Here is a 25,887-nt window from a genome sequence, read left to right on the forward strand (position 1 = left end):
ACAGGGTCTCTGTTCCACTCCCCTCTATGCAAACAGAAATCCTTTTGCTCTGAACCGCTCACAGTTTGTGCTTAAATGGCCCAGATTCCAGGCTGTTCTTGAAAGCCCTGCTCTGTTTGTTACCTCCCCTCCTCCAGAGTGGCTGCACCCAAGGCTGGGGCCCCAAAAGCAGCAGGGTCCCTCCTGGTGCTGCCTGACCTCCCTGCTCTGACAGCCAGCACTGGTACCTGTCATTGCACAGGAGCCAAAGTTTTATTTAATTTTGTCTCCATATCGAGTATCACAGCAGGAACATCCACACAGTTACTTCTCAACCACATCATAATTTACTTACATCAATTCTTTTAAATAAATGCTGCTGAGCCTTAAAAAGGAAAAAAAATTAAAATAGTTACTTACACACTAGAAACAAGGAATCCACTTTTTAAAAATCATTACAACTGGTTACACGTTCTTGGCAGGATCAGAGTGGTGCTCAGTAGCTGGAGCTAGAGCAGGTGACCAACATGATGCCAGGGCCTGAACAGTTTGTTTTCCTTCTCATTAAGTAGTTTTAGTTTAAAATCAATAAAAGCAGTGATGTAGATCAACACATACAAAAGACAGGTAGATTAAAGAATATTGCACATGTATATCCAAGCAGCATTTAACCACAACAAGCCCTCCCCTGCAACCCTGGGATCCCAGCACGATCTGTAAGAAAAAAATAGTGCAATGACTGAGCCTGCCCAGCCCCAGCTCCAGCCCCAGCCCCAGCCCCAGCCCTGCCTGGGCCGGGCTCGCTCACCCTGCAGCCCTGAGCTGCAGCCCCTGGGCTCTGCCACAGCCCAGGGAGGGACAGGGAGCAGAAGTGGAGCTGCAGGTGCTGGATGAGCTCTGGCAAGGCTCTGCTCTGCCCCCTGCTTCTCACACATTCACTTGGTCAGCGTTCAGCTGCTGTGGCAGCACACACAGGCTGGGCTGGAGCTCCTCATCCTGATCCCTTCTGGGCAAGCCCAGCCTTTAGCACAGAGCCCCAGTCTGTGCTTTCACCAGCACAACATTCCCCGAGTGCTGCAGAGGCAGGGGCACTAAGACCCTTGTTCATTTTATGCAATGTGAGAAAAGTACTGAAATCCACTTAAGCATGAAAGTGGAATGTGTCCTGAATACCTGAAACCTGCAACAAAACCCCCAGGTCCTCCTGGAGCTGTGCTTACACTGCACTGGGGTTGTATTCTCGTGTTTGACAAGACAGACACGATCCATGTTCCTGAGACAAACTGTTCAGAGCTTTGAGCACAACATCTGGCATGTGGTCTGTGATCATCTTGGGACTTATTAAAATGCTGCTGAAGACGGTTTCGTTTGACCATCGTGCCGTGTATTTAATATCTGAAGAACACAACCTAGGGAAAAACAACATAAACACAGCACAAACACAAAATGGCTCTGTCAGAACTGGAACAGGCAACCTGAGACTCTGGCCAGGGCTGAGGGAGGAACTGGAGCCCTCTCTCAGCAGCAGGGGGGATCCCAGAGAGCTGCAGGGCTGCCCTTCAGCAAACAGCAAAACTGCTGCCATGAAGTGTCCTGAGGGCAGAACTGCACCACAGTCCCTGTGCTTTAACAGGGAAAGAAGCCATCAGAGATCAAATAATTCTGCTCCCAAAACCACAGAATAGAGCCTGAGCTAGGAGGGGGAGGGCATTGAACACTGCACATTCATGTGGTTGATGTCAAATTTGGGGAATAAATCCCAGTGGTATCAATAGGAGACCAGGCAATACATTTAATGCTGCACACAGGATGCACCAGTCTGTAAAATGAAATCCCAAATACATGATGGGGGCTCTGGTGTGCTAGGCCTACTTAGAAAAACTCCCATTATTAACTGCTGTGCTGTTGAGTAATAGAAATTAAAAGAAAATAAATTTGCCCAATAAAGCAGAAGAGCAGCCATTGGGAAAACCTGCCCAGGTCAGAGGTGTTCAAGTATCTAACTTGTAAAGCCAGTATTAAAATTGTTAGAAATTAAAGATGTGAAGCTTAAACAAAACATTGATCTACTGAATGGGAGGAAAGAAGTGAACTTCTTCTCCAATCCTTTTCTTTCCTCTCTGTAAGGGGCAATTTCTCTTTTCTTCTGTAAGATAGTCCTGTGCAAGTTAAAAATGCTCTGATTTCTGTTTCAGAACACGAGAAGCTATCAGGGCCTGCCTGGCTTATGGGCTATTTCAGGTTGCTTTGTCTAAAAAAACCCAACATCAACAAAAAAACCCACAAAAAAACCCCTGAACACAACACTGCCCCAACAAAGCCACAATCCTCACCCTTCCAGCAGTTTCAGCTCTCTGATGTCTTTGTCTCAGCTCCCTGCATCCACAGAAAAGCAGCAAGTGACAGGAAAATGTACAGACTATGTGGGCACACACTGGGTATGGGGCAGCCCTACAGGCACTACTGCACCTCCTTCTTATTGCCAACACTCAGGAGACTGCTCAGGAATGAGGAATTGTTACCACTCCACCCCTACCAGGACACTGCAGATCTGCAGTCCTGGGCAGAAACTGCCACCTGGCAAAGCTGAACTTGCCAGGTTTGGGTTTAAAGTCCTCACTTCAGCAGCTGCAATAAAGGGCAGGATAAGACATCAAAAGAGAACAGTGTCCAGGGCTTGAAGTGAAACAGATGAAGCTGGGAGACACAGAATAGAAACTGAAAACTGGGTAATGTGCAACAACCAAAACTGGGTACTGGAGATGCACAGAGCTGGAAATGGGCACTTTGAAAGGAGCTTAGGGAGACAGGAGAGTGACACTCCTCATTCCACTTACCTTTTAGAGCTGCATTCTTCAACAACATGGATAATCTTTCCAGGCAGATACAGATGAGGATACTGAGGGGGTGAGTTCAAGTGTGGCTCCTCCTCGAGGGCGTTGTATGAAGGTGACCGATGAACCATTAAACTCTCCTCGGCCAGCAGGGGCTGGGTCAGGGCATCCTGGCTCCTCCCATCCAGCTCTGTGGGGAAATCATCGGGGTCTCCTCCAAACACCTCGTACCAACACCCCCGCAGCAAAATCTGGTACTGAAATCAGACAGAACAGTCCAGGTCAACTTTGGCATTTCTTCAAGTAACTTATCCTAGTTGTGTGCTTGCACACACTTCCTCTGAAAATACAATCAAAAGATTAAAAATTTATGCACATGCTCCCCAAATTTTGTTTGATAATGATCTTCTTCCCGAATTTTCCCCACAGGAACATTAATTTCAGCAGTATGGATCCTTAGCCTCCAGTAAAACTACAGAAAACATGACCATCTTCACCAGCTGAATTACTCCATGTGGATTCTTGCTCTGCAGGTTGAACTTTTCTTGCACCTGTAACTTCTACCTGTCCATTATCTTATTCTGCATTTATGACATCACACAGACCCTCTGCTCATCCCTAGCACTGCATGGAAATCTTGAGGCATGGCAGATTCAAATTCAGATGCTCAAAAGGGCAGTTCTGAATCTGTGAGCCACAGCTCTGTACTCCAGTACCTTCCTGCCTGACACCACCTGATCCAGCACATTCAAAACTCTTTCCCACTAACAGTAAAAAGAGGTAAAGATTTAACACTGTAACACTGAAATATTTGCTTTCCAAATGAATTCTGATAGTAATATATAAGTAAAAACAACAATTTGCTTACCTACTGGTACTAGTTATTACACTATTAAAGTAGGTAATCTTACTAACTTTTTGTCACTTTAGTGGTTTGGGGTTTTATTCCCATTTTTGTTTTTTAACAGTTTCCTTTTATCAGCCAAACTAGCAAACAGATAATTTCAGGCCTTTGATGTTGTAAACCAGTATATTGGGAGTCTTACTGAATCCTATTCTCCAACAACACAACTTTACAGGATAGGAGAATAACACAAATGTCACTGAATTAAATGCAAACAATTTTGTTCTGAAACACAATTGTAACTCTCAGTTTTAAGATCAAAAATACACCAGCAGTCACTGCATTAAATTTGGGGCTTAACCCAGGTAACAATTCCACAATTTTAACCAGGAACTGCATTTGGTTACCTTGGGCCTGTTGCAGTTTGCCACAATTCTCACTATTCTTCTCTTTAAATCCTCCATGTTGGGCATACTTAACCTGTTTAAACACACAGAACAAAGTAAAGCAAAGCCTCCTATTGTCTACTATCAAACACATCTCCAAATATCAATTTAAAAGTATTTTCATCTTACCTTGCAACAAGGTCTTTTCCAACAATGACTGAAATGATGAAATTCTTAGTGTAATCTGCAAGTGATTTGCTTAAAAAAAAGAAAAAAAAAGAAAAAAAGCAGTTTAGATCCACTAAGGAGATAAGCACACTTTAGTTTTAGGATGATCATTATAATTCAGTAAAAATACAAGCATGTGGCAGCACCCTTTGCAGTCAGTGCCTCAGTGGGTGTTCAGACCTTCCTGCTGAAGGTGACAGAGTAACTTCAGTGCTGACTCCAAGGGTGTGTGGATGTCCAACAGGCCAAGGCAGACAAGCCAGTTAATAACTGGAGCAGTTATTTTAAACTCTAATTGTTCTGCCTGACAGAATTCCCCAGATGTGTTTCACTCTCCATCAAGCACTCAACTCCAGATGGAGCAAATGAATTTGAGTGGAGAGTGGAGAACATGCAAACTCTCCCCACAGTCAGCCCACAGCTGGCAGCTAACACAGCTGGCAGCTGCCTTGACTTTCACAGCTTGGACACAGAAGCAGCAGCAGAAGCCTCTCACCTTAAGAGCCCTCCTGGGGGAGAGAAGGCAAAACACCTCAGGGTGGGGAAGGAGTTCCTGAGCATGATGGCCAAGATGGACGCTGTCCCACCTCCCAAACTGTGACCAACTATCACAAGTTTATATTCCTGCAGATAGAAAGACAAACTCAGATAGGCACAGAAAAAGCTGTGGGTAATTTTTAAATCAAATTATTTGTTAGGTAACTTACTGGGGCAATTGTGAAAGCCTGGTTTAAAATTCCATCATTTATTAGTTTCCGATAGATGTAATTTGCAGCTTGAGTTATTCCCTACAAGAGAGCAGCTGAGGTTAGAAGGGTGTCTCTAATCTGGGGTGTGATACAGCTGTAGTTTAAATACAACTTCTCTTTGACATCCTCCTGACAGAGGTCTGGTAGAACCAAGAGGCCTCTATGTATTGTATGTATGGGTTAAAAAGGTTTGGGGATATTTCATAAGGACATTAGGTCTGACAAGAGGATTATTAAAAACTCTACCTTGCAGTGCCAGAGGCAGCATTTGATGCACCCAACACTGAAATAATTCATGCAATCCATCTGACAAGGAGAATATTCTTCTGTTTAACTAAGGATGCCAGGTGTTTTTAGCTTGCTACTGCTGAGCTGACCTACAGAGAGCCACAGGCTGCACACACACACCTTATGCACAAAGCCATTCTCCAGGACCTCCTCCAGTGTCAGGTCTTCACAGTCTGCTGACAGATCAGTGAGAATGTCCTGTGAACAAAGCCTTGGTCAGAGCTCCCTGCAGGGCTGGGAGGCTCCTGGGTTGTGCTTGCTGCTCACCCCTGTCACAGCTGGCTGCCAGCTGTGTGAGCAGCACAGCACATCCCACCACACAGCCCAGCCCCAGCAAACACACAGCAAGCACAGCTCCAAGCCTGGCAACTTCCAACTGCAGACACCCCACTATGGATGCACCTTCACTCACAGGCACCTGGAATCACCCCTGCCTGTCCTGCCCTCTCTCCTCCAGTGGCACAGGGAATATTACCCACCCAAAGGCAGGGGGGCTCACAACTTAAACCTGGAAGACTCATACCTGGGAGTGAGTTATTTTAACATGTGCCAGCCTAACACAATTTCCTCTAGGTCCTGGGAGTTCACTCATTTCTATAAAGAATTTTATAGATTTCTATAATTATTGACAGCAGATGCATCATACCTCAAAGGACAAGGTTCCTCTCACAGCGACCACAATAGCTTCTTTCTTGTGATCCAAAGCAACAAAAAATGGAATCTCATAGATCTGGAGGAGAAAAATGTAATCACTAAAGACACCAACATTTTGTAAGGGCAAGCACTTACAAGGGCAAGCTCTTACTGAGCTCCATACTGTACTATGGAAAGAAGTTGAATTGGTCTCTTTTTTGGTTAGTCTAAGGGCCTTTTTTCAGCACTGAGACAGATTTATATCAATAGTTTTGGGGCTGTTCTGTTAGATTAGAAAAGAAATCCACACTCAGTGTTTTCATTTGGCTTTGCATCTTACACTTCATAAATGCTGAAGGCAAACTAGACCCTTCAGGCCTTGCTTTCCCTGAATTCATCACTACAGCCTGCCCAAAGCCTGTCCAGATTGTTTACCTTGTTATGAAAGCTGATATGAATGAAGTCTCTGTACTGCAGCCCTGTTATTTTTAGGATGGATCCAAAGTGAAAGTTATGACGATCACCGCCCGTTATTTCAGAATCTGTTGCTCTATTTCTGCAACTAACAAACACAGAAGAGAAAAACTTTCATGTTCCAATCTGTTAGGTTTCCTTTCAAGGAATCAAACTCAGTTAAATTTGCAGAGGGCCTTCTGGCAGGAATCAAAAGTGCTTTCTCCTTGCAATAGCAGCAGTAAACACTCTGATGCAAGATGTTACCTCTGCCTTGTGACAGGACCATTGGCAGAGCAAACTGTGCACTAAGAAAGGAATTTTTAACATCACAAGCCACTGAGATAAATACAAACAAGGAAAAATGAAATTCAAACAAAAATTTGCACAGCAGTCTGATCTCATGCTTTATCCACAGTATTATGTGATAATTTTTTTTCAAGTGATTTATATTTCAGTAAATCATATGGATATTTCATATTAATAATTACAAAAATTATTCTTCCAGTCACAAATACCAGTGGTCACATAGAGTAATCCTATCTAGCAATATGCAAAATTACTTACTGACCATAAACATTTCTGAGTAAAGGGGTCAAAAGGAACAAAAAGAAGGCTGGAGCGACAGGGAACTTCTGATAATTCCTCAGGACAGAGAAAACTACTGATAGACTTTTATTTCTATATGTAAATCTGTGCCCAAAATCAACCTCTAAAAAGCCTCATTTTAAAACATGTTTCATTTAATTTGAATTCTTCCTTTGGCATTTTGCTAAATGAATTTTTTATCCCAATCACAAACTTTTCCCATGGAAAAAAATCCCAATCTGTTTGAGAGTGGAAAGACACTGGAATTTTGTTTCTCTGAATTTCTGAAAGATAACTCCAGCAGTGAAGCTCATGTACACCCAAGAGTGATATAATTTAATGCAACAAAAACACTGCTATTGTAACTATTTTATTTCTGCTCAGACTGGTTAAACAGAAGGCAGCTGGGTGTTTTTAAGCTGTGAGGTCAAACCTACCAGTCACCATTGAGCTTACAGAGTGCAGTATATGGGTTGGTGTACACGTAGTAGGGCCAGCCATAGGCAGCTGCAGCAAACAGCATGTAGTGAGCAGCATTCTCCAGCTCAACATCCAAATCATCAGTCTGGAGGCACACAGGGAAAGAAAAGGAAGTAGAGAAAGGGAGGAAGTTGTGTTAGGCAGCCTCAGAATAAAACTGAAAACAGGCTAGTGAAAATCAAAGCATTATGAAATACACACCACCCAAAAGGAAAACCTCAAGGTCTAAGAGGAACTAAAAATAGCCACTTGTATTTCAGGAAAAAATCTGTGTTTATTTATGTAGCTACACAGCTCAAGGATCTTGAAAAGCTCTCAGTGAATCAGTTTCTTCCAATGCTGCTACATTGATAAGCTCAATGCTGAAAACATTCACTGCAGTTATGTTACCTAAGGATGTCCAAGGGAAGGCTGCAGAGACTTTTAAAGCACAACCCCATCCCACTGGCTGCATTCCAAAGGAACTTGACAAGAGTTCCTCTTAAAGTAAAGGAACCAGGAACTCCAGAGTTCCTGGTTAAATTAAAACTACCTACATCTATGAAACACAGGTTAAAAGGAGGGGAAAAATTTACAAAGGCACTTTTCCACTGAAGACCAGCAAAAGTCAGGAAACTAACCCATCACCTGCAAGCATTTAAACGATGCTATTTTTGCTTCTTACCTTGTCTGGGTACTTGCAGCAGACAAACAGCCACAGTACATACTAGATTACCTTCCCAGTTGTATGCAAACAGTATCAAATATTCATTCTCCCTCTGCTCCCTTTCTCTCCCAACTGTTTAAATCAATGATCAAACGTCCTAAATGGTTTCCTTCTTTGCACTTAATTCCCCATTCAAAGTTCTACTCATGCAAAAGCAGAAAAACGTTTTTGACCACAAACTTATTGTTTGTGGTCAAATGAGATGAATGAATTGTAATTCATTGTTATGAATTTCATTGCAGTGTTTAATTTTATTAAAAGAATAAACAAAATAAAACAAGAAAACCCTCTCCAGAAAGGAGTGCATTTCAATTTGACCTGGCACAATTTCCCAGGACAACGACACCAGAGGCTGCACCAAGGCCATCTTACCACAAGAGATGATGGAGAATGACACAGGACTTCTTCAGGCTCTTTGGGGCAGCTTTCCATTTTGTCTTGTTCTTGATGGAGCAGAATCAAACCAGCTGCTATGTCACTGGGCACCAGGTCAGTGTCCTGCACAAAGACACGGAAGCTCTGTAAAACCACCCCACAGCTCCACGCCCAACACAAACAGGAGCAAGGCTCTTACAGAGAAGTAGGCGCGGAAGAGCTCGGCGATGCTGGTGAAGGCCACGCGGTGGTCGTCGTCCTGCACGATGCAGCAGCAGAGCAGCCTGATCCTCTTCTCCCACACCCTGGTGGCAGAGCTCTTCACGTTGTACAGCAGCTGCCCCGAGTGGCTGCTCTCCAGGTTGCGGCTCACGCCCTCGGGCAGGTAGAACGTCTTCTTCCCCCCGAGGGGGTCAAAGACAATGACAACTCCAATGATGGTAAAGATGATGATAATCCAGCTGCCAGAGAGGGGGGAGTGGGATACAGACTGTGAAACCAGACACTTCTGACTACGTGCAACAAGTCCCAACTACGCTTCTTGGCAGCCCGAAACCAAAGCTGGGGAGTTCTGGAATTCTGTAGGGAGACCTCTTGCTGCTGTGCTGAGGCTGCAGCTCTTTGGACTGTGCTTGCAATAGTCTGGGAACCAGAACAGGGCACCAAACCTGGAACCACAGCCCAGAGCTTTGGGAGCAGCAGCACAGAGGAGCAGCAGCTCCATTTTTCACTCCCAGCTCAGTGATCAGGTTACCACACTCTTCATACTTATCCAGTTTTCTACACTCCCATTGCCCCTCTTATCCTTTCTGACCTTCACCTCCTCTCCTTCACTGCAGGACACACTTTCTCTCCCAAGGCAAGCAGCTTTTTTAGGGAAGGATACCAACTCATTTTCCCTTTCCCACACACAGTCAAGCTCAGATTTGTGGGGAGGCACCTTTACCTTGCAATAACTGTCCCAATGACGCCATTTATCACAGTCTTCTCACACTGCACGCTGTTGTCTGACACCCACACAGCTCCCACAACAGCCCATATGAATTCAGGGAAATAGAGAAGCAGGCGAGTATAAAGTATTTTGGGAAGTGATTTTCTTGGGCCTGGATTGGAAATTGTTCCTGAAATTAGAGAGAGAATTTAAAGCAAGAACTGTTCACGAATGCACCTCAAGTACATAAAATCCCATCTGGAAATATGAACTTTCTGGGCTTTACAGAAAGTAAGCAATTTAAGTGAAATTATCGAGTTCTTTCATACTAATGGAAAGCTATCATTGAAGCTAAGAAAAAAATGGATGTATAGCTGTGACTCTTAGAATCTACTCCACTAAAACCCAAACCAACTCTAGCCAGAGACAGTTCTGCACTGAACTGGAGGCAGCAGTGCTGTGCCCCATATAAGCCAGAGCTGCATCCAGGAGCACTGGCTCACCTACAGTTCCTCATCACTCCTGGGGCTTGTTCTTATTATTCTATTTAGCTTTTAGCTGGTTAATATTTCATTTTCAAATCCTATTCTGCTGGGCTACAATGAAGTTTTTTTACTGGAGTTACTAAATAATAAGAGGAGAACAAAAGTAGGACCATTACCAGGACAAGTGCTTCTCAGGCTCTTTTCTCTATTGTTAATTTACTAATAACCTCTTAGTTTCAGCACTCCAAGGCAATAAAAAAGGGAGTAACTTTTGGCCAGCTCATCTCTCAAACCAGTCTGCTGATCCCAAGGTAATGGGTAGTGGGGTGTGAGTGCTCAGGTGCAGACAAGTGATTTGTAAAGGCTGCAGAAGAAAAACAACTTTGGGAACTGTTCCAATAACAAAGCTGTGGTTCACACCCAGTGATGAAGCTGTTTCAAAAGCCTTTGATCCAGAGGTTGCCTTTTCCCATTCCAGGCTGCAGCCTGTCCTGCAGCACTGTGCATGCTTACACAGACACAATCAGATGGAGCTGTGCTTCCTCTAAACAACTTTCCTTTCTCACAGCACCCCAGGGTGTGAGGGCTCCAGGCAGGTTCCCTGCTGGCACCACTGATCCTCAGGACAGCACAAGGGCTGGTGCGAGACCAGCACGCCCAAACCCACGCATTCCAACACACCTCACCCTTTGTTTTCCTGGAAATTCAGCCTCAGAATTGCTCAATTTCTCACTTGCAATGGCCTCACAGCTGTACTTTCACACTGAACAAGGTTCTTTCATCACTGCTATTTACAGTTACATCCCTCACCTCTGCAGCTTTGGTTAGAGCCTGGTGCTAACAACACCAAGGACATGGGCCTGACCCCTCTATGGGCCATTCCCTTAAGAGCTGGACTCAGTGATGCTTGGGGGTTCCTTCCAACCCAGGATATTCTGTGAAACTTTGATATAAACATCACATCTGGCTGATCTTACTTCCCCTCCTCTGGAAACTCTAGGAAAACCAGTGGTCAGATTCAAGGCCAGGATTATCAGGCTCTGCTCTGTCATAGTTTCTCTTCATGCACTCTTAAAATTGCTTAAATGAAAGAAGTATAAACACTTATTTACAGAAGCATAAATACTTATTTTCAGTGAGTCATGAGAACCAAGATATTGGAAACTGTGGAGTTTCATCTGTTACTCCAGAGACCACACACATATTTCAAATTAATCTCCTTAACATTACTTCAATGATCAGGTGCCTCACCCGAAAAAAGCTTTCCTAGCAATTTTAACCCAAAATGAACCATTTCTACAAATAATTAGAAGTTGCACTGTGGTCCTTACTTCTGTTCAGCCATTCATTTCAAGTTGTGGTCCTGCTCTATTTGACAGTACTCAATGTCAGTTTTATTATGACATTTATGCAATTCACTTTTCTGTGTGTTTTTCCCCAGGCAGCCCACTGCAGCTAAGGGACTTTCACAAGATATGAGTAAACCTGCCTATGCAGGGCAGAACTAACAGAATAATGATTCTAAATGATTCTGGACACACTTCCCTAAATCCCTGTCAGATAGGTGGAGCAGTGTTACATCAGAGGTCACACACAGAGTTTTCAGGATGCTCTGACAGCAATGAACATTAGCTGAACTAAGCTGTTGTATCTATTCATTATGTTAGATTGCAGACTAACAAAGGTAATACTATTAAAGTAAATATGTTAATGCTGTTGGAGTTTTTCAAGTCTGACTACCATTAAAACATTTCAATTTTGTATAGGTTGTATGTCAGCTCCAGATTAAAAACAGACATCTATTATAATCCTACTAGATAAAGACAAAACATCATTATTAACTATTTACCTTGCATACTGATGTATACAAGAGCACATAACGCACATATTATGGAAGCCAGAAGAATGATGAGGCCGAGCAGGTAGCTGTGCAGCAATCCTCCCCCAGGACAGTTAAACTGCCCCTTGTGAACAGTGTAAAGGACAAAAATCCCAATCCACCTGCGGGAAGGGAGATAACAACAGTTACAGCAGGAAGGGAGAAGTGCCTGCTGCGACGCGATCACCTGATCGATAGTGGTCGCCTCAATGAAAGCACCACACAAAGATTAACAGCAAGGGACCTGTTACATAAGGAAGTGTCGGAATGAAACCACTACACGAGCAACCAGCAGGAATTACAATTCCGCCGAGAGCACACGGAGCCACAGGCTCCCTGCCCGGTGCTATCGCTGCCTCCCTCGGCTCCCGGAGCAGTCACCGCGTTCATTACGAAACACCCGAGCGCTACTCGCGGATTAAGCGCGGCGGGTGAGGGCGGCCCGGAGCGCAGCGGCAGCGCGGGCACCGCACCGTGCACTGTGCACCGACCCCGAGCTGTGCCAGGGACCCACAGCGCCCGGGCCGCGGGCACCGCACCGTGCACCGACCCCGAGCTGTGCCGGGGACCCACAGCACCCGGGCCGCGGGCACCGCTCCTCCCGCCGCTGAGCGGCCGGGCCGGCGGGCAGCGGCCCCGGGGCGCTCCTTACCACACCAGCCTGACGAACAGCTCGAAGGCTCCCGGGAGCACGAAGTCGTCGCTGCCGATGGCCCAGCGCCGGCCGAACAGCACGAGCCCCGGCATCCTGCGGGTCCCGCCGCCGCCGCCGCTCCCTCAGGGCCCACACGCTCCCCCCGCCTCAGGCCTCACCGCCCGCCGGGGAGGGCACGACCTCACGGGGCAGTGACGTCACGCGCGCCCACTCCGCCCTGCGGACATCGCCCCGCCCCGATCGGGCGGTGCCGCGCACGCGCCTGGCGCGAGCCCCGCCCCGTTCCGGGACGCGCGCGCGAGGCGGCGGGAAGGGCGGTGGCGCCCAGGGCGCGTGCGCAGCACGGCCCCAGTGGGCGGGGCACACCGGAGCAGTGACGTCAGTGCCCCGTGACATCAAACACCCGGAACAAGGCTCCAATAGGGCGGCTGAATGACGTCACAGCTACCTCTCGCGGGTCTACGCTGCACAGAGCAGGGAGGCAGGAACAGCGCTCAGCCGAGCCAGCGCTCACTGTGCAGAGAACGATGGCAACTTACACTGCAGATAAAACCAAACACAAGCACCAAACCCTCCTCTGCACCAGGCTGAAGACTTGAGCTCCTACTAAACAACCCAGAACTCAGCCATCGCTGCTTCCATCAGAGATAATGCTCCTCAGAGCCTTAAAAACTTTTTATTTTAATACAGCAATTATATTAGGCAGCTTATCCTCACCACAACTTTTCATCCAGTCCCAGGCAAACAGAAAACTTTCACATTCAAGAATGAAAAAAATGAAAAAAACCCAAAATGTTTTCACCATTTCATAAAGTGTTTATTGAGGATGGTAACACAGGATAAATCATGCAACAGCTCAGTAAAAAAAGGGAATCATTTAAAGGATGAAGAATGGTAACCGGTGCTGCTGATTCTGAAAAGTTTATAAAAAAAATATTAATTGTCCAAAAGTGACATCGAAAACCACTTGAAGCTGAACATGGAAGTTGCTTATAAAGCATTCATTAATAAGAAAATGTAGATATTGTTTAAAATGATCACCCAGAGATTTCTGTAATCAACAACTTACACGTCTCCCTTTCCCACAGCTGCAATGGTGGAGCAGGGCTGGACATCCAAGATATTTAACCTTCTCTTCCTGAACAAACAACACAGTCACAGCCATTTCCCACTAATTAACACAATCGCATCTCTTACCCCTCACAGCCTGGGCTGCCAAGTGCTTTCATTACTGGGATTACCCTCCCAGACATCATGGCAGAACAGAAAGAGCCCATCCTTGTGGCCTCAAGTGATTTCCTCATTGCCCTCTTGCCATCAGTCTGTTTTAGAAGGGGAACAACTTCAAAATGTGACTGTTCCCCTTCTAGCACCAGCATATATTTTGAATAAGGAACTCCATGTCAGCAGATGGCACAAAGACTGGGCACCAGCACATCACATCAAACATTGGTGGCTTCAGATTTAGAGTTGACATATATTCGCCTTTTGGAAAAAAAATAAATATAGTGGAATGAAAACTGAATCAAAGGGAAAGAACAGATGACTACCATCCATCAAGGATGCACATATTTGTGCACTGAAAAAAAAAAGAAAAAAAATCAGTCATTTCAAAGAAAATCTTGAAAATTAAAAAAACGTTTGCACTTGTTCCTGGTCATAAACAATCTCACAAAAATCTCACTTTTGGAACTATTCCAATTGAAACCATACACTGAATTTATTAATACAGTATAAGTTTCTTTATGTAAAAAATCTTTATACATAGTAATAAAAAAGATAAAGGCAAGATGCATCAAACAGAAATCTGCTGGTTGTTTTTCCTCCGTTCTTACAGAGCCGCTGATGACTACCTGCACTATAAAGAGCTGTGTTTCTGACTTTCTGTCTCAAGCATCTTCACCTTTGCTTGTGATAAGGATTGTTCTGTCCAAGCATCCAACAGGACAGATGCTGGTGATGTTTTGGCACTTACGCTGGCAAACTGAGCTTCTTTCCCTTGAGAACTGCAAGGAGGAGTGGGAAAGAAAACAGTCAGCAAAACAAAGTTGTGATGCAAGAGAAGCACACACTGCTAAAATGTCACAGGGACCAAAACCTTCCACACCAAAAAGGTCCATCCCCTGCAGACAGCCCTCCTAGGCTGCCTCTCTTCAATACATACTGGTAAAACCAGAATTAACAATTCTAACCATGCCCTCTTGTGGCACCCTGGAGTTCCCACTTCTCATCCTCATAGGACATACTAGCCGCCTACCACTACCCCCTACCTAGCCTCTTAAGAATTATGACTAAAATAACACAGCTTTGTGGTTACATGATGGAAACTTTCAACTCTCATGGTATTTAAACCACTGAGAAAGGTGTTGTAAGCACAGGATCTGTATGTAACAGTGTACGTGGTCAGGGGAAGCAAGAGGATCATGCTTATCCATGGAAGGCAACAGCAATACATATTTAGCCATATTCAAGTTTTTCCAAAAGTTCATCAGACCATTTATATATGTATGTTCTACCCACACCCAAAAAAATCCTCAGAAGTGCCCCACACTAGCAGAAAGTGTACTTGACAAATCAAGGGTACTTCAGAACCAATTTGCACCCAGAATTAACGAGCTCATAATGCTGATGTAGCATACCCCTATGAACCTGTTAACTGCTACATCCTACAACCTGAAGCTGGAAGTTACTGCATTACTTACCTTTTGTAATATACAAATAGAAGAAGTCACAGTACAGAACGGTCTGGACCACACCAGCAACAACAGCTATGAGGTCAAAAAATCCCTCAAAGTAGTAGCGCCAAATCCAGTTGACTAAGTACAAGGCACGGTACAGACCCAGGAAGAAAAGATAGTGAGTAGTGATGGTCTCTGCTTCCCCAGTTTTGCTAATCATAAAAAGTTGAGGGAGAATAGCAACCGATTCAAGATAGATGGAGAAGGTCCACAGTATCTGAAAGGAGAAAACCACAGGAATATCACTGATAACAGCAGGACAGAAAATATTTGACTTGGCTCGACTTTTCACTCTCTAACAATGTTATGGATGGATGAAGACCTATTCATACAGGTCCAATATTTTGGCAAACTTTCCCTGGTACAGGAAAAAACTAAGCAAAAGCTTCATAATCAGCCAGAGGATGGGAGGAGGGAACTCTCCTGGCAGACAGCAGACTCTCCAAACCAGCTCTCTGCTGAGCTGCCACACACAGCTTTACTTGTGAGGGAACTTGTGTGCATCCAGTTCACATTACCATGAACTGCAGCTTACAGAGACCATGCTGAGAAAGCTGCAGAAGAGATCAAGTCCCTTCCCCTGCTTAAAGTTCTTCCATTTTTTATCTATTTGTTTAAAGAATGAGTTAACACAGAGCAAAATTTAAAATATATCTCAAAATGTTGCAATTCAAATTCCTTTACTCTGTAATAAATTAATTTAACCCCAATATAAAAATGCAGCTCAGCCCACGTAAAACAAGCATTTAAAGTTACTCTCTATTTTGTAGGAAAAAATTACCTATTTGAATTCTCTGTAACGACATTTTAATATGATTTTTCTGCAACTAAACACATAGCTGCATTTTAAATATAATGCAATTCTTTTTTATAGTCTAGATCATTTGCAATTCTATAGAATTTAAGTAGTAGTATAATTCCTTTTGTTTTCACCAGGTGGCACCAACTATTCACAAACTGCATTCCTGGGGGATTTCTTTAACAAACAGAACAAAAGGAATTCTGAATTAATACAGTCATCAGAGTGTACTGGGAAAAACAGAGTCTTCTGCTTAATAAAACAATCTATGCTGATAAAAATGCTGATCTCCTGAAGTGCCTTAAATTTGCACAGATATCTGCACCACCAAGATTCATTGAGGAAAGGATTAGCCTGAACCTACTAAACATAAACAACCTACAACCATTCACTTGTCAGGCTAAAAATGCTCATCCTCACATTCCAAATATCATCTCATGCCCACAATCAACTCACCTCCAGTGGAGAGAAGTCGTGATTGACAAGAAAAGAGAGCCCACCAACAGGAACTATCAGGAACTCCACTCGGAAGGTGTCATGGTTTCCATCATAGGTGGCCTTGAACTTCATGTAGATCAGGTACACGGTGGCGTACGAGCAAGCGATGTAGATAAGCTGAGGGCAAGGAAAGAAAGAACCCCAAACAATCCACAGAGGTTCCAGGATTAAATCACACTCCCTGAATAAGCACTAAGATGAGTAAGAGTGGTCTTTTTTGATTCTTTGCATTGTTTATGTGGTTTTGCAGAACCACATAAACAATGGTGGTGCTTAACTTTTGTCAGCAGAGTTATAATTCCAAATGAGCCATTCTGGGCCCTACTGGTTTTGGTGTTTTAAAGGCATCGCATGCCCATGGTTGAAGTGACTGCCCAAAGGTGAAGACCCTTTCCAGAACTAAGGAAGGAGAAGGACTGGAGAAGGAATACATGTTCTGCAACTGCAGGGCAAGCACTGGTCCCAAACATTTAGGTTAAAAATGTGCAGGTGCATACACACAATAATAATGGAAGGGGCCTCTCTACATTCAAAAAGCCCAGAATGGTGTGGCTCATGTGGCAATAAATAAATATTCAATAATCCCCATTCAGACAACCATTTAACACATCACAAATTAGCTGATTTGCTTTGGACCTTTAAACATCTCTAAAATCTGAAGAGTGGCAACTGGACACTGCTCTTCACCAACCAAGAGGCCCCAAAACCTACGAGACTGAGAGCAGCCATGAACCAGAATTCAATCTGAGCTGATGCCTAACCATTTTGAAGGGTTATGGCACAGTAGACTTTATAGTTATTCCCTGGGGAATAAGCAAAAAGCTTCATTTTACAGGTGAGAAAACAGAACTAGAGAGAATCTAAACTTTCTAAAGGTCAATCTGCCATCATCAGGACAAAGCTCATTGTCCTGGAGTCAACACAGTACAGCAGACTAGACAAATATTTTAGCTTCTGCCACTTTCAGCACAAAGATTAAATGTTCCAAACCATTTATCACATTAAAAAAGGGTTCTTTGCAACACAGAAGTAACAGATTAAAAATCCTACTGTTTGCAGATGCTATTAATCACTAAATGCTCTGCTCACAGACAAAATCCTACAAATACTGTATTAAGGAGCTCAGAATCCAAAGGCTCTGCTACACGAGCAGCCCAGCTGGAGATAAAGAACCACAGGACAGGATACAGGGAACCTTTACTATGGGTGTAAACAAATCACAGCAGGTATGGTCATAGAAGACACTGAGAAAGTGTGAATGAATCCAATTTTCTTACATTACAAACTTAATCTCAAGGATCTCAACTCTCAACTTCTGAACGGAAGCTCTCTCAAGTTCTCAACAACTGTGTAACATTATATCCTCCTACACATATATAAATATAAACACAAAATTGTGTTGGGACACTCAAGCAGCTTCATCTTGACACTACAATAATGGGCTGAAAAGACAATTAAATCCATCAGTTTCTAAGCAGTAACCTTTGAAACTGAAATAGAACTACCATTTTGAAAGTTAATATTTCCACATTCCTTCGTTTTCTGGTTGGGAGGGCTGCAGAACAAAGATGTGCTCATGGCCCTGAATCACAACCAATAAATAAATTAATGGCAAAAAACTCCTACCTTCTCCTTTAGTGCACCTAATGGTAACTTCCAATCAGAAATTGCATATGGAAAAAACTTGTCTTTCAAGAATATTTTATTTAATCCATAGCTCTTTATCTATACTGTTAATATTAAAACTTCAGCATACACATTTCACTTGTTGGAAAGCAAGTGTGAGTTTACGACACAATATTTTATTTTACAGTATTATTTCCCTAATTTATCCATCCATTTTGTGTTATTGATTATTTTGGTCTTTCCTCTTGGCAAAGTTATACCACCCTCTAAATTAAAGCTGAAAAGCATCAAGAAAATCCAAAAATAAAGGAATTGGATTAAAAAAAACATAAACATACTGCCCCCTCCCAGACCACTGCTTTATTTTCTTGTACCCAGCACCAGAACTTGCAGGAATGAGCAAGTAAAAAACTCAAATTCAGCCTCACTGGCATTCAGTGGGCAAGTGACAGGGGTATAACTCACAGAAGCTACATTCCTTAAAGCTTACTCATGTCAACTTTTCATCAGCCTCTGACCAGACAGTAGCTGCAATTCTGGCAGTGCACTCTGAATACTAATTTACCTTGTAGTGAATAAAAGGAGATTTACTTGAGCTTTAATGTCTCAAATGAGAAATACAGTTTATTTGAACCATTTTTTCCAAAAGCTTGTACTTTCAATAACCAAAATGTCATTTGTTCTAAATGTCACAGTCCTGATAGAAAGAGTTTTTTGAAATTGCATGTAGAGTGCAGAAAATAAGTAGGATTTTGAGTCCATCTTCCACATTCTTTATCCAAAGCCCATCGAGAGCTTTGGTGCAGTGGGCCATTAAAAATGGCTTTTATTAATGGCATTATGCACTCTGCATGCAACCTCACTAGCTTTTCTGACTCTTCAGCATACTCTACCTTCATAGATGTGTTATACAATGAAATGAATGAAGTGAAGAGGTCCAGGTAACGGGTAGTGAAGACCAGTGCAAACAGAAGCTGGCTTTTCCCAGAAATACCTAAAGTGATAAAGGAAATAATTAATCATTCAGAAAGTGATGAGGTGCTCTGCAACATTTGATGACAAGAATGAGAAAGGATATAGAGATCCTTTGTTTTTAAGCAGGTTGATCACAAAATTAGGACAAAATCCAAGTTCCCAAGCTGTACAAACAGAATTCGAAGCCCATATAGCTCAGTAGTGTGAACATAAGTTACCCTGCACTGGAAGAGGTGCTGGCACTACACAAGGTTTAGAAGTTACTCACAGCAGGTAGTGTCATCTCCAAAAATATCACCTGGGAGCTCTCTGTTCTGTATTATCACTGGGCAAGGCTGCACTAGCTTTCAGTGGTCAGAGTGCTGTCCCATGGCTCAGCACAATCTTTAGATGCTGAATAGCTGCAAAGGTACAAGGGCAATACAGAACAGACCCAGTGACAAGCAGGAGGTAAGATGGCACCAATAATGGGATTTTAGAGGAATACATAGATTCTAAAACATAAGGCAATTCAATTCATAGACTCAATTGGCCACATGGTGAGAAAAACATCCAATCAAACCCACATGTTATTATGTACTAAAACAAAACTTTAAAAAGGAAGAGGAGTGAGAAAAAATGTCAGACATCTACACTGCATCTTCAAAGCAACTTTTGATTCTAGGTCAAAGCCCCAATGTCAAAATGTTTGTTTGTACTTAACTTCAGGCACTAGAGCACAGTTAGAAGCATAAAAGCTTTGCACAGTCAGTCACTAAAAGCTCCTGAAAGCTGAGGTGCAGCAATACTGATTGCTCCACAATACTGATGTGGTGGTGTGTCACAGCAGGGGGACAAAACAACCTACTCTGTGCCTCTGTCTTGTTATTCCAATTATTCTTGTTTTCAGTCATCCAGGGCGAAAATAATTGAATCTGTTCAGCTAAGCATGCAAGTCTTCTTCAAAAAACAAGAGGGAAAAATACTCTGTAGGAGAGGCTGAAAATCCTCGTCCCTTTATACAGAGATATTTCTAGAAAGGCTTTTATTAACAGCACCATAAAGCAATTAGGAGAAGGCAATCTGCTATGGCTATTGAAGTCCTTTCTCACTCCAGCTTAAGGAATAAACTGCTCCAGATGAAGGAATTTAACCTATGAAGTACAAGAATGGCTGAAACACTAACAGTTAAAAAGGGGTTTACAGATTTCATATGTGAAATGTCTGCAAGGTGAGCCTGGTGGGCCACCTACAGAACAGCCCAAGTACAGTACAGGGAACATAAACCATCTCAAAACCTGCAGGCTGCAGAGCTGTAAAACACAACCTGCAAGTATCACACACAAAATACACCACCCTCCAAAAAACCCCCAAAACCAAAACAAACCCCCATAAACAAATGTCCTCCCAAAGTTTAGGGAAGAAATACATTTGACATTTCTTGAACTACAACCACATTGCACAGACAGCTGCAGCAGCACTCTGGGCTCATCCCAGGTGTGCCTGTGGGCATCACAACTTGCCAATAAAACCTCCCAGCAGGCAAAGCTGTCCTAAGGTCAGAACCCACAGGACCAAGAAATCCACCTGGACAGATTACAGAACAGAGTGATACTACAGAGTATAATTAGGCTAAATTATTTAGCATGCTATTTTCTTTTAGCAAATAACTGGGAACAGAAAAAAAAGAATTAGAAAACCAAAAGCCAACCAGCATGTAAGAGACATTAATTATTGATAACAGCTATAAATTTGGATCTGGATATACTGTCATAAATACATATAATATACTTGACAAATTCTTATAAGCCATTGCCAATCTTACCTCCTCAACCCCAAAGCTGTAATTTTTATTGAGGCTTTCAATACTCTCACTGATTTTTGAATCTTTAGAATAGTTGTGAAATCCTGAAACCCGCCCTAGACCCAAGATTAAACTAATTTTCAAGTAAAGTAGGCTAGACTAGACTAGGCAAGGTTTAAATTGTAAACCAAAGGCCTATGAAAGGATGGGAGAAACATCTAAACTACAAACAAACACAGGGCAAGGGGCCAGGTAAACACAACAGTTGTACCACTCTGTGCATTTCAAGACTTTAGGAAATGTATCAATGTCTGCATCACAGCACTGACCCCGGCTCACCGCTGGCAACTGCGATGCACGGAGGCTACAATGATGCTATTCTCATCCTTCTCCCTTTCCTTTTACTCCCACAAACGTTACTTAGTTCCTGAACTACATAAAAAATGGTTTTATTTCTTCTTCCAAAGCTCTGGGCTCAAATTTGGAAGAACCAAACCTCTCCGTTTTGTTTCATCCTCACACATGGAAAAACTCCTTCAACTTGTGCACTCCAGCTTGGCTGAAAGCCATAGCATGAAACTTTAATTCAGGTGATTTTCACAGCCAGGCAGGAGGGCAGAGCTGAAATTGTAGTACTTTCTTATCAACTTCATTTTGCTGTGGTGAGTCAGGTAAGGAATAACAGGCAGGAGCAGAGGCACTGAGCTGTGCAGTGTGTACAGCACCTACCAACTATGAGCTGCACATCACAGCCATAAAACCTACAAACAAAAATTCTTCTAAGGAAGGTCAGTCCATACTTTGCCCATGGAAACTTCACAGATTTTTAAAAATAAAGTAGTTCAGTTCTGTACCAAGTCCACATCACCCACAGAACCACAACTCCTTTGGTTGTGCTAATAAGTACCAGCATTGACTCCTGCGCTTCCAATCTAAAAACCCAACCTAATTTTAAAGATAAATTTTCCAACTGACAAAGAGAATACTTTCCTTCAAAGAGAGAGAAAAAATTTCAAAGCTACCTAAAGCAGCAGCTTTTGTGAAAATACAGACAAATTAGCAGCAGCCTATGGCAAAGTACTGTCAGAAGTCTTCATCTTAGCATATTATCTGGTCCACAATAGACACATAAAATTGAGATACAGCTACATTACCTAGCAAAAGTACTACACATTTACTATCTATACTACTTTTTTAGAGTATACAGCTTATAATTGGACAGCATTGCAACCGCAGGTCACCTTTAACACTTGATAAACGGCACAGAGAAAGGCAAATCAATTTTCAGGCAGTAATTTGCACTGCAAACAACCTAATTTGACTTGAAATGGGTAAGAAAATACAGTCTGAACAGGACAATGTTTGAAAGCACAGGATTCCTCAAGTCTCATGAATTTCCTAATTATGACATGATGTCAATAATGGAGTTACCTATTACATTCTCCATGGCTCTTCCTAATGATTTTTGAACTGTTATTTTGAGTGGCAAACATTTTTCCAATTTCTAAATTTGGAAACTCAACCAGACATGCAAAAAATTGTTTCCCTGCCATCTCTAAAATTCTGAAGTCAATATGTGATTTGCTTTCCCCTTATCTTTTCAACCTATTGACTAAATAAGAAAAAAAAGTTAAGTTTCTCAGAAGCAGAAAACACAGACTGCTTCCAAGTGCAGATGACCCTAGCCTTACCTATCTTCTTCAATTAGAGGAGTCACTTCTTAAGAAAGAAAATGGAGACTATAAGTCTTCAAAAACCAGCAGGTTTCAGCAGAGGTGCACAGGCTGTCTCCCTCATTTCCAGCTGCTTTTACAGGGCTCTCCTGGAACAAAGGGCTCAGACACACACAGATGCAACCAGAAGAGAGGAGTCGGCACCATGTGGTTTGCCAGCTCTCCATGGATCACAGCCTGCAGTGCAGCCAGCAGTCAGAAACCCTCCTTTATTTTCAAAGCCTCTACTGCTCCAGAAGTGCATGGTTAAAGTAGCAGCTGGTTTGCCTGTGTTTCCTTAGTCACCAATAACCACGAGGTATAAGTTTATTTAATTTATTAATGGTTCTAATAACATACAACATAAAGAAATGGCAGAAAGCCCTCTAATAAGTGACTCTCTGTAGCTGCTTAACATTAATTGGTAACTACTTAGGGGTTATTGTCATGCATGACTTTACAAGTATATGCAAATGTATATTTACATCAGTTTCATCAATAGAAACCTCAATTGACAACAATGAACCACTAGGAGGAACAGAATAGAGCCCCAAAAATAAAATTCTTTGCTCGTGGTCCTTTGATGTATTCATGTTCTTCTCATTCTAGACAAACTTGCTAGGCCTCAGACACCAATCACAGCAGCAACACAAATCTGGATTTACTCCTGAGGACTCAGGCAGAACTAGAAGACACCAAAGAAGCAACCCTGACAAACACATTTCTGCTTTCTTTTTTTTTCTCCTCAGGAAAATGAATTAAGCAAATATTTTTACTGAAAGAGCTCATGCATGTGTGCTTGTGTCCAGGGACACTGGCTAATTTGGGGAAGGGGAGAGCTGTATCCCCTATGTGATACAGGCCTGTTTACTTTTCTGTCCTGGACAAAGCTGTAGCAATGACTGGTGTGAGGCTGCTTTCTTATGAATAAACCCCTACTGGCAGAGATTCTCAACCACAATTGGCTTAAGGAAAGCAACATCAGACCACTTTTTAAGCAGAAAGATGGGACCAGGTCACATCGTACTATACTGTGTAAATCACCTCACATCCAAAGGTCACTTAAGAATCTCTTGGCTCAAACCCTATCTGAATTTCAGCCTTGCAATAGAATTTCACATTTTCTTTCTTCAGTCATTAAATGACATTCAGCTTTTAGACCATTAACCCTCCTGCTGTTCGTAATCTCAACTGCATTTCTCAAACACAGGACAAAGCTCTACTCAAGAGCTGGAGGAGGCAAGGCCCTCTCCTGCCAGGTCCAGGCAGGATTCCTGTGATGCACTAGAGCTTGAGCCAGGTAGGTTCAGCAGGAAGGTGCTCTTGTGCTCCGTGACCTCAGGAACAATAGCTCTGCAATATCGCTGCATGTGGGCCATGGAGCCACTTGCTTCACCTCTTTTGTAAAGTTAAGAACAGTTTTTACTTTAAGTCTGTTTCAAGACAAAGGTATTAATTTACTTTTTGAAAAAAAAACCTATTCATTTACTCTTTTTTTTTTGTGCTACCAAGTGATTAGTTGGTGATTTGACATGACAACATACAGAACCTGTACTTCCTCCTACCTGTAGCGTAAATCTCTTTCATTTCCCCATTCTCAGTTATTTCAGGTTACAACTTAAACTAATTCTTCATGTTTTTAACTGAAAACTTTACAGATACATCTGTTCAACAGTGCTAACCCGGTATTTGAATAGTATCATCAAAACGTGGCAAACTCATCTTCAATCGCCCTCACTAAAGAAGGAGAAGCTCACTGGAGAGAAGGCAAAGCCAGGCTCACAGTCAAACTCCCGTGCACAACAAAACCGATCCACGTAACACACACCGCAAGGAAATGCCCATTTTGAATGACAACAGCTCCCAGTTTTCTGAAAGGAATCAGCTACGCTGCAGTTATGGGAACTGCCTGCAATTCCCTGCAACCACCACACCGTAGACCGAAGGGAGAGAGCGAAGCACGGCACAAGGAACTGGAGCACGCCCGTTGCGAACGGGGGGGAAGCGGCAGCGGGGGGCGGCGGAGCGGGGCTCGGCCGGGACCCGGCGCGGCTCCCGCTGCCACGTCACACACACAGCCCGCGGCTCCCGCCGGGAATCTCCTTCCGAGCGCTTCCTACTGCGGGCCGACAGCGAACCCGCCACCGGCCCTAACAGCGGCACCAAGTACTGCTCAATTCCTGCACAAAAGCCAAGCAGAGGGGGAGCGTGAGGCCGCCGCGGAGGGAAGGGGAGAGCGGGGAAACTTCAGAGGTTGCGAACCGCGAGTCAGCGGCGGCCGGCGCTGCACCAAACCGCGGACACCGGCGGCCCGGGGGCCGGGCGCGGCCAGGGCAAGCGAGGGAAGGGATGGAGGGACGGAGGGATGAAGGGAGGGCGGCTGCTCGCCCCGCGGGGGACGAGCTGTTGTCCCCCCGCCCGCCCTCCAAACCGGCCTCCTCATTCATTCGCCTGCCGCCGGGCAGTTACGTAAGGAAGGAGCGACCCTCCCGGACACAGCCGCAGCTCCGGTGCACAGGGATTAAAGTACAAATAATGGCAACCACAACACCTTTCAGGGAAATGCAGCTGCCGCCGGCGCACCCCCACCCCGGAGCGGGGATGCGCCTCCTCCTTCCCCCTCTCCCGGCCGCTCACCCGCTCCGCCAGCGCTGCATTTGGAGGGGGCCGAGGCGCGGGGAGGTCAGAAGGAGGGCAGAGCCCCCTCCCCTGCGCGAACGGGAGCGACCGTCCCTTTTCACCTGCCCGGGCCGAGTTCTGCCCGCCCGCCCCGGGGCCCTCGGGGGCGCCCCGGCGGGGTCAATGCCCTCCCCGCCTTTGCCCGCTTCACCGGGGCCGCCTCCCGGGCCAGTGAGACAGGCGGGACCCCCCCGCCGCCCCGGCTCGCTGGGCTCTCCCCGGGGCGCGGCCCTTCGGGGGCGATCGCAGCACCCCGCGGCGAGTTCGGGGCTACGCCGCCCGGCCCCGGCGGGGCTCCCGCGGGGCTCTGCGGCCCGGAGCCACCCAGCCGGTCCCGCCCCGCGGCCTCCGCACGCACCCGCGCAGGAGCGGCTCTTCCAGATCTTGAGCAGCAGGATGATGATGGCCGCCAGGTGGGACAGGTCCCCGGTGAGGCGGAAGATGTTCATGGCGGCGGCAGAGGCGGCGGCGCAGCCGGAGCCGGGGAGCGAAGATGGCGCAAGCTCAGCGGGCACCGAGCGACGTGGCCCGGGGACGTGGCCAGGCAGCCCCGCGCCGGTGCACGCCGGGAAGCGGGGGGAGCG

The 25,887-nt window shown here is 44.5% G+C and overlaps 2 protein-coding genes across 2 annotated transcripts; both read right to left on the reverse strand.

Moving 5' to 3' along the window:
• Positions 1–233: 233 nt before the first annotated feature.
• On the reverse strand, positions 234–12,758 carry DAGLB (diacylglycerol lipase beta). The gene is made up of 15 exons (XM_054643662.2): positions 12,491–12,758; positions 11,809–11,960; positions 9,490–9,664; positions 8,743–9,004; positions 8,541–8,666; positions 7,420–7,547; positions 6,377–6,503; positions 5,955–6,038; positions 5,429–5,506; positions 4,979–5,059; positions 4,768–4,895; positions 4,233–4,301; positions 4,065–4,137; positions 2,817–3,070; positions 234–1,388 (listed from the first exon to the last, which is right to left on the reverse strand). Exons 1-15 carry the CDS (start codon positions 12,583–12,585, stop codon positions 1,196–1,198), a joined length of 2,025 nt encoding a protein of 674 aa, XP_054499637.2. The 5' UTR covers positions 12,586–12,758; the 3' UTR covers positions 234–1,195.
• Positions 12,759–13,286: 528 nt separating this feature from the next.
• Positions 13,287–25,876, reverse strand: KDELR2 (KDEL endoplasmic reticulum protein retention receptor 2). Its single transcript, XM_054643895.2, has 5 exons — positions 25,662–25,876; positions 19,048–19,148; positions 16,487–16,645; positions 15,196–15,448; positions 13,287–14,499 (listed from the first exon to the last, which is right to left on the reverse strand). Exons 1-5 carry the CDS (start codon positions 25,750–25,752, stop codon positions 14,465–14,467), a joined length of 639 nt encoding a protein of 212 aa, XP_054499870.2. The 5' UTR covers positions 25,753–25,876; the 3' UTR covers positions 13,287–14,464.
• Between the last annotated feature and the right edge of the window lie 11 nt (positions 25,877–25,887).

The sequence above is a fragment of the Agelaius phoeniceus genome, chromosome 16, assembly GCF_051311805.1.
Source record: "Agelaius phoeniceus isolate bAgePho1 chromosome 16, bAgePho1.hap1, whole genome shotgun sequence".
NCBI classification, from domain to species: Eukaryota; Metazoa; Chordata; class Aves; order Passeriformes; family Icteridae; genus Agelaius; species Agelaius phoeniceus.